Source organism: Penaeus monodon, chromosome 26 (assembly GCF_015228065.2).
Source record: "Penaeus monodon isolate SGIC_2016 chromosome 26, NSTDA_Pmon_1, whole genome shotgun sequence".
Classification (NCBI taxonomy): Eukaryota; Metazoa; Arthropoda; class Malacostraca; order Decapoda; family Penaeidae; genus Penaeus; species Penaeus monodon.
The window spans coordinates 26,794,105-26,805,267 of record NC_051411.1 but is presented as its reverse complement, the minus strand read 5'-3'; the positions used below and the strand labels follow the sequence as shown (position 1 = coordinate 26,805,267).

Sequence of the window (11,163 nt, the reverse complement as noted above, 5' to 3'; positions counted from 1 at the left end):
ATCAAAGGCTTGAGTTTTAGCCAGGAGGAAAGAAAAAAATCCTGTTAAAGAAATATGTAGGGGTACACGGAGGGCAAAGTCAGCAATAATGTTGCTGACTGGAAGGAAGTAGCTGACACCAAGCCTGAACAACTCATACTTGTTATATAGCTTTGATGTTGATTGTAAAAAGCTGTGGAACTGTATTGTGTAATAACTGTTTATTTTGAAATCAAATTTCAAGGAATCAAGTAGCATTATCATAACACAATTACAAGAGGCTATCATCAGTGATAGATGCACAAAACCTAAAACAAAATTTGAGGTAAGCTATGTCCTTCTGAAATTTCTAAACATATAGATGGCTCTAGAAATGTTTAACCACAAAGGAGTTAAATAGGGAGCCTTGTGACATCACCTGATTTCACCTTTTCTAGTTTTTTTGTTTTTTTTTTGTTTTGTTTTTTTACTAATGCTATCAATATCAATGCTGTTATCATTATTATAGACATTATAATTATCATACTACTAATGACATTACTAACAAAAACATAAAACAAAAGAAAATATCTTCAAAAATCAAGAAAAGGATAAACAAGTGAGATAGGCAGTACAAATAATTGGCTCACTGGTGGGGGGGTTAGAGCCCCCCAGCAACCCTCCCCTCAGGCAGTGCACAAAGGGCATACCCAGTCATGGTAACTTACTGTTGAATATATTTTGTGACATGGAGTTTGGGATTTAGTCTCTGGTGAATGCATCAGGACTGTAAAGATTTACCAAGACAATTAATAAACTAAAGTCACAGTGGGTATGGTACACATTTACATTCCATCCCTGATAGTATCAAGTTAATATGCTCATAGTACATAAGATGCAGTTTGACATGTTTCAACAAATCTTCATTAGATTTCTCTCCTCTCTCCTCTCTCCTCTCTCTCTCTCTCTCTCTCTCTCTCTTCTCTCTTCTCTCTTCTCTCTTCTCTCTTCTCTCTTCTCTCTTCTCTCTTCTCTCTTCTCTCTTCTCTTCTCTTCTTCTCTTCTCTTCTCTCTCTCTTCTCTCTTCTCTTCTCTCTTCTCTTCTCTCTTCTCTCTTCTCTTCTCTCTTCTCTTCTCTCTTCTCTTCTCTTTTTTTACTTACACATTCCACAAATTTCCAATCAACTTGCAACAAAAATGCCATATATGAAAAACAGGACAATATGTAGTTGTAGTAGTTGGGTAATATAACTTATATAAAATGATAGAATGGTACAAACCAAGACAAAGTTCTTTTATGACAATATTTGTGTAAATGCCCCCCAAAGATATGTGTAAGAGAAGAGAGAAGATTGATAATTTTTTTCTATGTCACTCATCTCCTTTACACTGTGAAGATAAATAATACACTGACTGCATAACTCATTACTGCATATATTATATATCAAATAATTCCTGTATTACAATGCATGGGAAGCTAGGGAAAACTTAATATGATATTCTTGGAGAGGAGTAAAAGTTGTAGCTGTCAGGATAAGAAACAATTTGCAGATCCAAAAGGGTACCACCACAAATAGAGTCCACTTGGTGCTCCAACCTTGAGCCCTATCTTACCATGTATACTGAGGTGAAGACAATGTTTTCCCGGGGGTGTTGGGGGGCAGAGCCCCCCATCAACCCTCCTCTTTGGGCAGTGCCTAGTCACGGCAATTTATACTACTGAATAAAGTTTGTGATGTGGAGCTGGGGACTGTACTGTAAAGAATTACCCTTAATTAATGTAAAGATGATTACCTAAAAATGACTTCTAGGTAATCATCTGTGTCTGCTTTTCCACATATTTGCCATTAACATGTTTTTTATTGTCTATATACTTTCTAATGTATTTTGACAGGTGCACATTTTTGCGACCAGGATTTTTGACATTGCTAGGAGACTCCATTCCTTGATAAGCACTGACATAAAATGTTTCATTTTCATTTTTCTTAATATAGAGGTTATAAATAAATAGACATTTATAACCATGGCAGATTCATATTTGAGCCTATCAAGTGTCCCAAATGTCAAAAAATAAAAAATAAATAAATAAAGAGAGAAATTACAGACTAAGCAATTCACACAAACAACATAGTATATGAAAAGAAAGGTGTATTCACTCTACAAAGGTATGTGGTTTATAGTGAGAAAATTATTATTGGGCTAGAGCATATTGTGTAAATGGAGCAGGGGTCCCAGGGGTGAAGCCATATAATCCCTGGACCCAGGGGTATGGACCCTTGCCATATAATCCCTGGACCACAGGGGTCCAGGGATTATATGGCAAGGACATATTTCATAAATACCATGGGGGCCAGTTAGGTTGGGTGTATGGTTTGGACGTATTGTTTAATGACCACGTGATCCAGGAGATCCTTGGCTAGGAGCACAAGGGCATGACCATGTGGGTTCATTCAGGGGGTAGAGTCCTCTGACACTGCCCCCAGGATAGAAGCTATCAGTGGTACTATGCCAATAGACTGATTGGATGCCAACAGCTTTTTCAAAGTTGGCATGTTTGCCCATAGACTTTCAAAGATGGTGGGTATGTCTATGGAGTTTCTGTAGCTGATTTTAAGCATTTCTCATTGTGATTTCACACATTTTGGTTCTACATTAACTCTATTTGAGTTTGTTTACTACATAATTTCCAATATACTTCATGCCCTTCCCTGTTATTGGGACTATCACATTTTGTATTTCTGTGAAAAAAATCATCAGATCTCCTCAACAACTCATTTGCACAAGGAGTAATGCCCAGATTCATTTAAATCTGTTGATTATGCACAAAAGAAATTAATATTATGTCTAAAACAAACCATTACCTGGTTATCCATGTTGACCGAAAAATGTTTTGAATTATGCTGTTCTGTCCAATTCAAGCAAAGTTTACTTTGTATCATATGGCCAAGTGAAACCAATAAAATTTCTGAAGATAATAATCAAAATACGTCCAAATACATCTCTCATGCTGTGAAGATATTCACTTTTATTTTGTACATTTCCTTACTACTGTATCACTATTTGCTTTTAATACACCACAGTGCTTCTTATTTTCACTATAATTAAATCCACACTCCTCTCATTTAATGTGACTGTATTCATTCTGTCCATTATTCTACATCTGAATAACAATTTCCCAACATCAACATACATTCCCATATGCTGGGGTGTGACTAAATTCCTACCTTCTTCAAAACCAAAACCCTGAACATACAAATTGTGTCATTCTGTATCGTGCCCGCAAACCAATAGCAGATTTACCACGTCAGATCCTAATACAACCAACCAACACGCACATCTAAAACCGCTTAAGAGAATCGGGCCAAACCAAAACCTGACCAGCATGCACAGGCCGCTGAGCCCAACACAAACCACGCCCCATAACCGCCAGCACACCCCCACATTCCTTAGAATTTCCCACTCACGACCTCCGCCCATACCACCCACAACCACAACAGCAACAGGACCCAAAACTCTCGTACCTGATGGTGGGAGTGAAGTCCTTTTTCTCGAGGACCAGGTCGGCGCCGCTGGCTGCCATGTCCGTCGCCTTTGTTTACAGTACAGCGGCGCCGTGTCCGATTCCTTGCGGTGGAGCTTCGAAGTGTGGTTGGTTATTATAGACATTTATTTCCTGGCCTTTGGTGATTTGTTTTTAATTTTTACTGTTCTAATATTCTCGATCATTATATCCTATATCTAGAAATAGATGTTGAAGGGGTGTTTTCTTCTGTACATGTGCAATGCTGAAGACTTCTGAGAGATACACCGTTCCTGATGGGTTATTTGTTTTTCTTTTAATTTTTACAATGAAACTTTTTTTCCCTTGTTTGTTTTAAGCTCCTTGCCAGTTTCGAACTTTTAACGCTTGGAAATAATGGATAAAAAAGGACTAACTTATCATCTGGTGAAAAGGACATCTATTACGAAATACAATCAAGTGCAACAGGAGAAAAAGCTCTATACTCAAGTGTGTGTGTGTGTGTGTGTGTGTGTGTGTGTGTGTGTGTGTGTGTGTGCGTGCGTGCATGTGTTTGTGTGTGCGTGCGTGTGTTTGTGTGTATGTGTGTGTGTGTGTGTGTGTGTGTGTGTGTGTGTGTGTGTGTGTGTATGTGTAGTGTGTGTGTGTGTGTGTGTGTGTGTGTGTGCGCGCGTGTGTGTGTGTGTGTGTGTGTATGTGTGTGTGTGTGTGTGTGTGTGTGTGTGTGTGTGTGTGTGTGTGTGTGTGTGTGTGTGGGAGAGAGAAGAGAGAGAGAGAGAGAGAGAGAGAGAGAGAGAGAGAGGAGAGAGAGAGAGAGAGATGAGAGAAGAGAGAGGAGAGAGAGAGAGAGATGAGAAAGAGAGTATGAAGAGAGAGAGAGAGAGAGAGAGAGAGAGAGAGAGAGAGAGAGAGAGAGAGAGAGAGAGAGAGAGAGAGAGAGAGTTTGGTTTGGATTCCATTTGATACAATGGATATTCTTGGTGTGACATACTGTCTGATTGATTTTGCTCACGTGTCAGCTGCCGCTGACTCGGCGGAACCGAGTCCTTGCCCGCCGTGGTGCCCAGCCACAGCAGTAACCTCCAGGCGACAGTTGCAACTTCTCGCGCCTGGGCCGACCCCTCGGAGGAGAGGCCGACACGTTACCACTGTACTAGCCCGGAGGCTAGAGAGGAGAGAGAGAGAGAGAGAGAGAGAGAGAGAGAGGAGAGAGAGAGAGAGAGAGAGAGAGAGAGAGAGAGAGATGAGATATAAATATATATATATATATATATATATATATATATATATATATATATATATATATATATATATATATATATATCTTCTTCTTTTAACGGTAGGTTCATGTCTGAGCCGCCGTGGTCACAGCATGATACTTAATTGTAGTTATCATGTTGTGATGCTCTTGGAGTGAGTACGTGGTAGGGTCCCCAGTTCCTTTCCACGGAGAGTGGAGAGTCTCAGAGTGGTCAGAAGCCTTCAATGTCACGCCCTCCACCTAACAGGGGTGACCAATAGGGCTGCGTGCCCATGGTATCGCCTGACCTGAGCCACGCCCACATTGCTCATGACCTCAGACTCCTACCTTTACCCGCTCAAACACTACTTCGAGTCACGGCTCCGCTCACACGCGACCTTCTTACTGGGGTCACTCTCCAGGGCCCCCACCTTATCAGGCCTAACCGCAGCCCGGGCTACCTCTGCACAAGCCGGCCATGTCAACCTCGGTCTGTGCTACACTACCAAGAGTCTTCTATCAATAAACATACGCAACAGACTGTGTTTTACATGTGCCTGACAGAGAGAGAGAGTGTAAGACCCATTTCACACAGAGCCCATTTCAACACACTCCAAACCCCTCACTAATGGATCCTATAGGTTTTCACATAACCCTTATTGCTAGACTCTCCTTGGGCCACTCGCAGCAGACTCCTTCCCTTACTTTACTCTTGACAAACATATAACACAATTAACTTATAAATATATATTTAATACAGTAACACCAGCCTCTACATACCAAACCTTTCCTCGACACGACGGTGTTCGTTCGTTCGTTTGAAATTTGTGAAGATCTGGCTTCGCCCAGGCCTTCATACATATGGCCCGGCCTGAGTCAGCTATTTATGGCTGTCGCATTTTATTCTTTGACACTATGCTTACCATGGTGGCGGGATTGCCAGCAGCCGCTCCTGCCGCCATGATGTAAGTATACGGCATGATCTCTTTACCAGCCTGGCAGTTGTTGTGGGCAAATCTTGTCTCAGAAATTGTGTGTGCTCACAATTCTGTAAGTAATGTATCAGCATGGCGTTCAGCTCGCCACAGTGCATGCAACACTTGTCTGCATGGTCAGTTGTCTCTATGATCTGCCATGGTAACCTAGTCTGATTCTGTGAAGAATTACTTTGGTACCTCTATTGATTGCTTCAGAGAGTGCCAGTGGCTCATAGCTTGTGGCATCTGAGTACCATCTGGCCGAGGGGGAGGATCTCGTTTTCTCTCTGTGATGCTGCAGGAGGAAGGCACGAGTTGTGGCACTACACTTCTGCCTTAAGATTTTTTATCTCATTTTATGATCATGGGATTTGGGGACAATGTCAGCTAGTCTGTCAGCAAGTTCATTCCCTCTGATGCCTATGTGGCTAGGGACCCAGTTTTTTACTATTCTTCTACCCTTAGCAAGAATCCTAAGTGCTATGGTAGATGTCTTTATGTGAGCTTTGCTATAGACAGTTAATGGCTGCCCTGGAGTCTGTATGTATGACCACATGTCCTTCCCTCAGGGATGCGTGGGCTAGGGCTCCCATGATCGCAACTGCCTCTGCCTGTAGTGAGGAGGCGTTGTCTGTTACCCTCATGGATTGTGTGGCATCCCTTGCTGCAAAGCCAGCGCCTGCAGTGCGGTTTAGGAGATCGACTGATCCAACCATGAAGTAGGTTCCACTGCCCGGAGGAGTGATGGCTGCAATGGCCCTCTCAACTTCGCCTTTAGACTAGGCATGGGGTATTGATTCTTTCTCCTGGACAAGCTCATAACAGAGAACTCGATCAAGGTTTGTGCCAACAGCAGGGCTTCAGTAAAATCAGGGAGGGGTGAGTCCATGCCCTTGGCAAGTAGTTGTTCTTTGAGCTGATAGTGTATCAACACCCTGGCTGTATGAGACAGCCAGGAGTTGTTTGCAAACAGTTCGTGGTCTTGTTCTAGGTATCTGAGTATTTTTTGTCTCACGTTTGTGTTCCTGGGTGCTTGGATGACCTTTGAAAGGATCTGAGCTGCCATTAGATCAATTCGTTAGTCCAGGGGGAGAAGGTTTGCCTTCATGAGGAGGCTGAGGGCTTTCATCCACCTTGGGGAAGCTACATTTTGAACTGTCTCCAATTTTTCTCTTAATCTTGGCTTTGCGGCAATCAGTGAGACAGAAGCATAGTCCACAATGGGACAGATGACATGTACATAGAGTGAGCTCAGTACTTTGTGTCTAGCTCCTATGTGTCTCCCAAGACTGTCTATCATTGTCATGATACACAGTCTTGCTTTGGTTCGGTCAACCAAGTACAGGACCCCCGTTTTAAAGGAGAGGGTCCAGTCAATCATTACCCCAAGGTACTGGAAGACCTGGACCCATTCTAAGTCCATTCCTTGGATTCTCAGACTTGTGCCTTGAACATTCTGTCTCAGAGCCATGGCTTTGGATTTGGCTGCAGAGATCTTTAGTCCTGTCCTACAATACTCCTCAGATACAAGGTCCAGAGAGCGCTGGGCTTTATTTAGGCAGTGGTCCAGTGGAGATGATTGCGAGATCGTCTGTATAGGAGATAAACTTACAACCCACTGGGAGGTGTATGTTGACGATGCAGAACATTAGGGTGATGAAAAGGGCTGGACTGAGGACCCCACCCTGTGGTGTTCCATTTTCTAATGATATGTGCTGTGATAGGTGACCTTGGAACCTGACTTTGGCTGTTCTGTTCCTGAAATAGTCACCTATCCAAGCCAAGAGCTTTCTTCTGATTCCCTTCTGGATCAAGGTTTCCTGAATAGCAAGAGGACTTGCTAATTAAAAAGCCTTCTCCAGGTTTAGGAATACTACCACAGAAGTAACAGTGCTGTGTGCTGTGCTGATGCCCCTTGTGAGCCCATGAAGGTGTTCATGTGGGGGTCCCATTTTCCACTGGAGTCGGTTTAGTACCATTCTCTCGGCCGTCTTGCCTAGACAGCTGAGGGGAAAGATGGGGTGGTACTTCCCTGACTCTTTTGGTTTTGGGATGGGAACTATGATAGTTCTCTTCCAACTCTGGGGTAGAAGTTCCCGAGGACTTGTTGATGAGTTGCAGGAATGCAAACTCACCTGTCAGTCCTAGATGGGAAATGATGGGGTACAAGATCCCATCAGAAGCTGGTGCTGTGTCAAGAACTGTTTTGTTTTGTTTTTTTCCACAGAGAGAAGATAATATGCAAGTTATTGGGTTTGGCTGCCATTTCTCTGATACGAGCAAGTCTGCCTGGTTGTATGCATTCTTGGTTTGCCCTCAGTTTGGCTGGCAGACTGTTGCTGCTTGTTCTCGCAGATAACTCCTGCACCAGTCTGTTTGCTTCTGATTGAGGGTTGTGGTGTGTGCACTTCGGGGTTGAGTGACTAGGTAGCTCGCCTGACCCGTTGCCACAGCTCTGTAAGGTTGGTATGGTGATCAAAGGACTCACACAATTCCAGCCACTTTTCCTGCCTGACTCTTGTGGCAGTTTCCTTGGCATCCCTGACTGCTTCCCTTAGGAGGGCTAACTTGTCAGGGGTTCTTTGCCTTCGGAAATCTCATCATTAAAGTACCAAGCGTCTTTATAACTCCTGGACCATGGCCGAGTTTTAGTTATAGTCTGTGAGGCTGCTTGATTTATGGCACTGATAAGTTTGGCTTCAAGCACTTCCATGTTTTCACTCTGTGGGGGTTCATTGCTTCTAAAACAGTGGGCCAGGACATTCTGAAAGGCTTGCCAGATGGCCTTGTCTGTTTTCCATCTTGGATTTGTTTGTGACATTTGGGCTGGGCCAGCATCTATGAGGGTAGTAACAGTGCCATAATGGTCACTTGTGACAGTCTTATCGACACACCATCTAATTCGCTCAACAGGAGACTCATGTCTTCCTTGTCAAAGAGACTTTCGTCTCTTGGGGAGGCTTTTGTAGTGCTCTTTGAACATTTATTCCTGTGGTTCTTTTTCTTCATTTTTGAAATGATCGGAAACTCCTTTTTATTGGAGATATCCGGTGTCTTAGGAGGCCGGGAAGTCTTTTCTCTTTTGTTCTATCCCCAGACATGAGTGCCTGGGGGAGCAGGAACAAAGTCTGGTCGCTTTTTAACAACCTCTTGTCGCCTGAGGGCCGCCTCTTTCCTGGCAGAGCAAGCCAGGCTCCAGGCATGATGCCTCTTGGCACAATTGGGACATTCGGCTCTTATGTCCTTTTGGCCTTCCTTGTGTACCTCAAGGCACACCTCGGTGTTGTGTGCCTTGCTACAGACACCACATTTAGGCCTGGCCTTGCTGCTAACCTGGTGGTGACCGTATCTTTGGCATTTAAAGTACCGAAGTGGCTCAGGCACATAGGTTCTTAGGCTGAAGGTGCCTCAGTTACCCAGATCAAGGGTAGTGATTGAGGTTCCTTTCAAGGTCACCAGGACTTGCCTGGTTGGGCTCTTCCCTTTCCACATTTGGGAAGCCTCCACGACCTGTGGGAGTGATGTGATCAGATCCACATCATATGAAAGTGAGAAGCCAAGTAGCACCATCTTGACTCTTGACAAGTCTCTTTGCTGGATCATGGGGTACAGTTGGCAGGACCACGTGTCCAACCGATGGTTACACTGTGAGACTGGCATGGGACCTGTTGCCGAATAATCTGGGATTGCTAATTCAGGCTATATGGGCACCTAGCTCGTTTCTCTGTGGATGACCCTGCCCATCAGGTTGTCTCTTTGCGAGCCAACCCTGGGTTGAGGAGGCCTGTGGGACGACACAGGAGGTCATGGCTTGGGCAGCTCAACGAAACCTGTCACGAGGAATTAGAGATGGAGACTGCCTGGAGACTTGCCATAAGGGACACTCGTGGCTGGAAGCGAAGGGTGGATGCGGCCAGGCGCCCCCATCGGCTGTTAGCCGCTTGATGATGAGGATGATTAAGCTCCTTGGTTTCCTGCAGGAAATTCAGGATAGCTTGGCCCTTGGGCATAATAATCATACCCTGGTCTCTGGCAACCCAGATTAACAACCGGATTTTTCTCTGCATCTCCAATGATCTTACCAGTTGGTAAGTATTGTCAAAGCCTTCAGGTTTAGAGGGAACCTTGAACTGTGGGAAAGCCTAGGGGGTCCAGACTCTCCCTCAAAATCTGTCTCCAGCCTGGGTCGTTTCAGACTGTCCTTTCGGCTTAAATTCTGGGCTGCGGTCGTGGGAGCAGCAGCTGTTTCAGCTGGTTCAGCTTGTGCTACCATCTCGGTCAGGGAGGACGTCTGAGGGCTACTCAGAGGTCTCCCTGATTTGGATGCTGGCCTGTAGTGGCCAGCACGAGAGTCCATCTGCTGGACAATCTCGTGGTCAGACATGGTTTTGGCTGATATCATGTCCATTTTAGCAGCAGGTCTGACAGAGTCAACCTGCGCTTTGGATTTTCTCTTGCCACTAGAAGCCATGTATGGCTTCAGAGTGGCTGCCATAGCCTGAGCCTTGTGCGGTTCATCATCATTTATATCTCTTTATTGTGGGGGGTTTGAAGAAATGCTTGCCATAAAATAAGCACTTATTTCATCCTCTCATGCCCCCACCCCCCACGGAACGCAACAAGGGGAAGCTGTATGTTAGAACTAATGTCTAACAGCCACAGGGTTGGTGAGAGGATATACGTAGCCAATGGCCATTGTACCACCAATCACGGGACCAGTGTGAGTGCCAACAGCGACCCTGACAGCTTGACCCTAGTCTCTTGGAGGAGACCAGCCGATTGATCTGACCGGGCCATGATCAGACCACCCATCTTCCTGGAATAAGGGACCAAAGAGGCTTGTTGCTAGCTGCAGGGCGGCTAGCAACACGCCTCTGCGTAAGCACACAAGGCGTACTCATGCCTTAGGTGCCTGCCTTACGGTGCCTGCAAGTTGCCATTCTATTGCTAGGGACTGGTATGGCAGACCATCTCATGACTGCCACTCTAGAAAATTTCCTATAGGAAATAATTAGGCAGGTAGGAACCCTCCTTATTGACGCCTTAAGCCACCTTACCCCATTCTGTCTAAATTAGCACCTGCTAGACTGAACCTTGACCTAGCATATCACCCTAGCTACGGCATGACCAATGGGCCATGTCATAAAATTGGCATATGCTGAAGAGCCCATCTCTTATGAGGTGGCTCTCCAGAAGATATTCACCATCACTGAGGTGGCAGTCACACACCTCTTTAAGATCCACAGTGGCTTGCTCCACAATGTCCTTGATATTTACAAAAAAAAGCCTCCTAAGTCACTTCACTTCACTTCTTTGCCACATGCAAGGAGAGCATCAAATGCTGCAACTGCAAGGGGTCGCACATTGCAATTAGCGAATCCTGCCCTAAAAGAAAAGAAATATTGCAAGCAAAACAAAATCAGCTTAGGGAAAACAAAAACACTACTCCCTCATACGCCACAACAGCC

At 44.7% G+C, this 11,163-nt stretch overlaps 1 protein-coding gene across 2 annotated transcripts in view; it reads right to left on the bottom strand.

Annotated features, from left to right (window-relative positions):
* Positions 1–3,625, bottom strand: part of LOC119590033 (N-alpha-acetyltransferase 35, NatC auxiliary subunit-like) — a 23,302-nt gene extending 19,677 nt beyond the window's left edge. The window contains exon 1 of one of the 2 annotated variants that reach the window (XM_037938759.1): positions 3,480–3,625. In XM_037938759.1, coding sequence (XP_037794687.1) covers positions 3,480–3,538 — 59 coding nt within the window. In that variant the 5' untranslated portion in view covers positions 3,539–3,625. The remainder of the gene's footprint in view (positions 1–3,479) is intronic. The other variant, XM_037938760.1, reaches the window with a different exon arrangement.
* Positions 3,626–11,163: the final 7,538 nt, after the last annotated feature.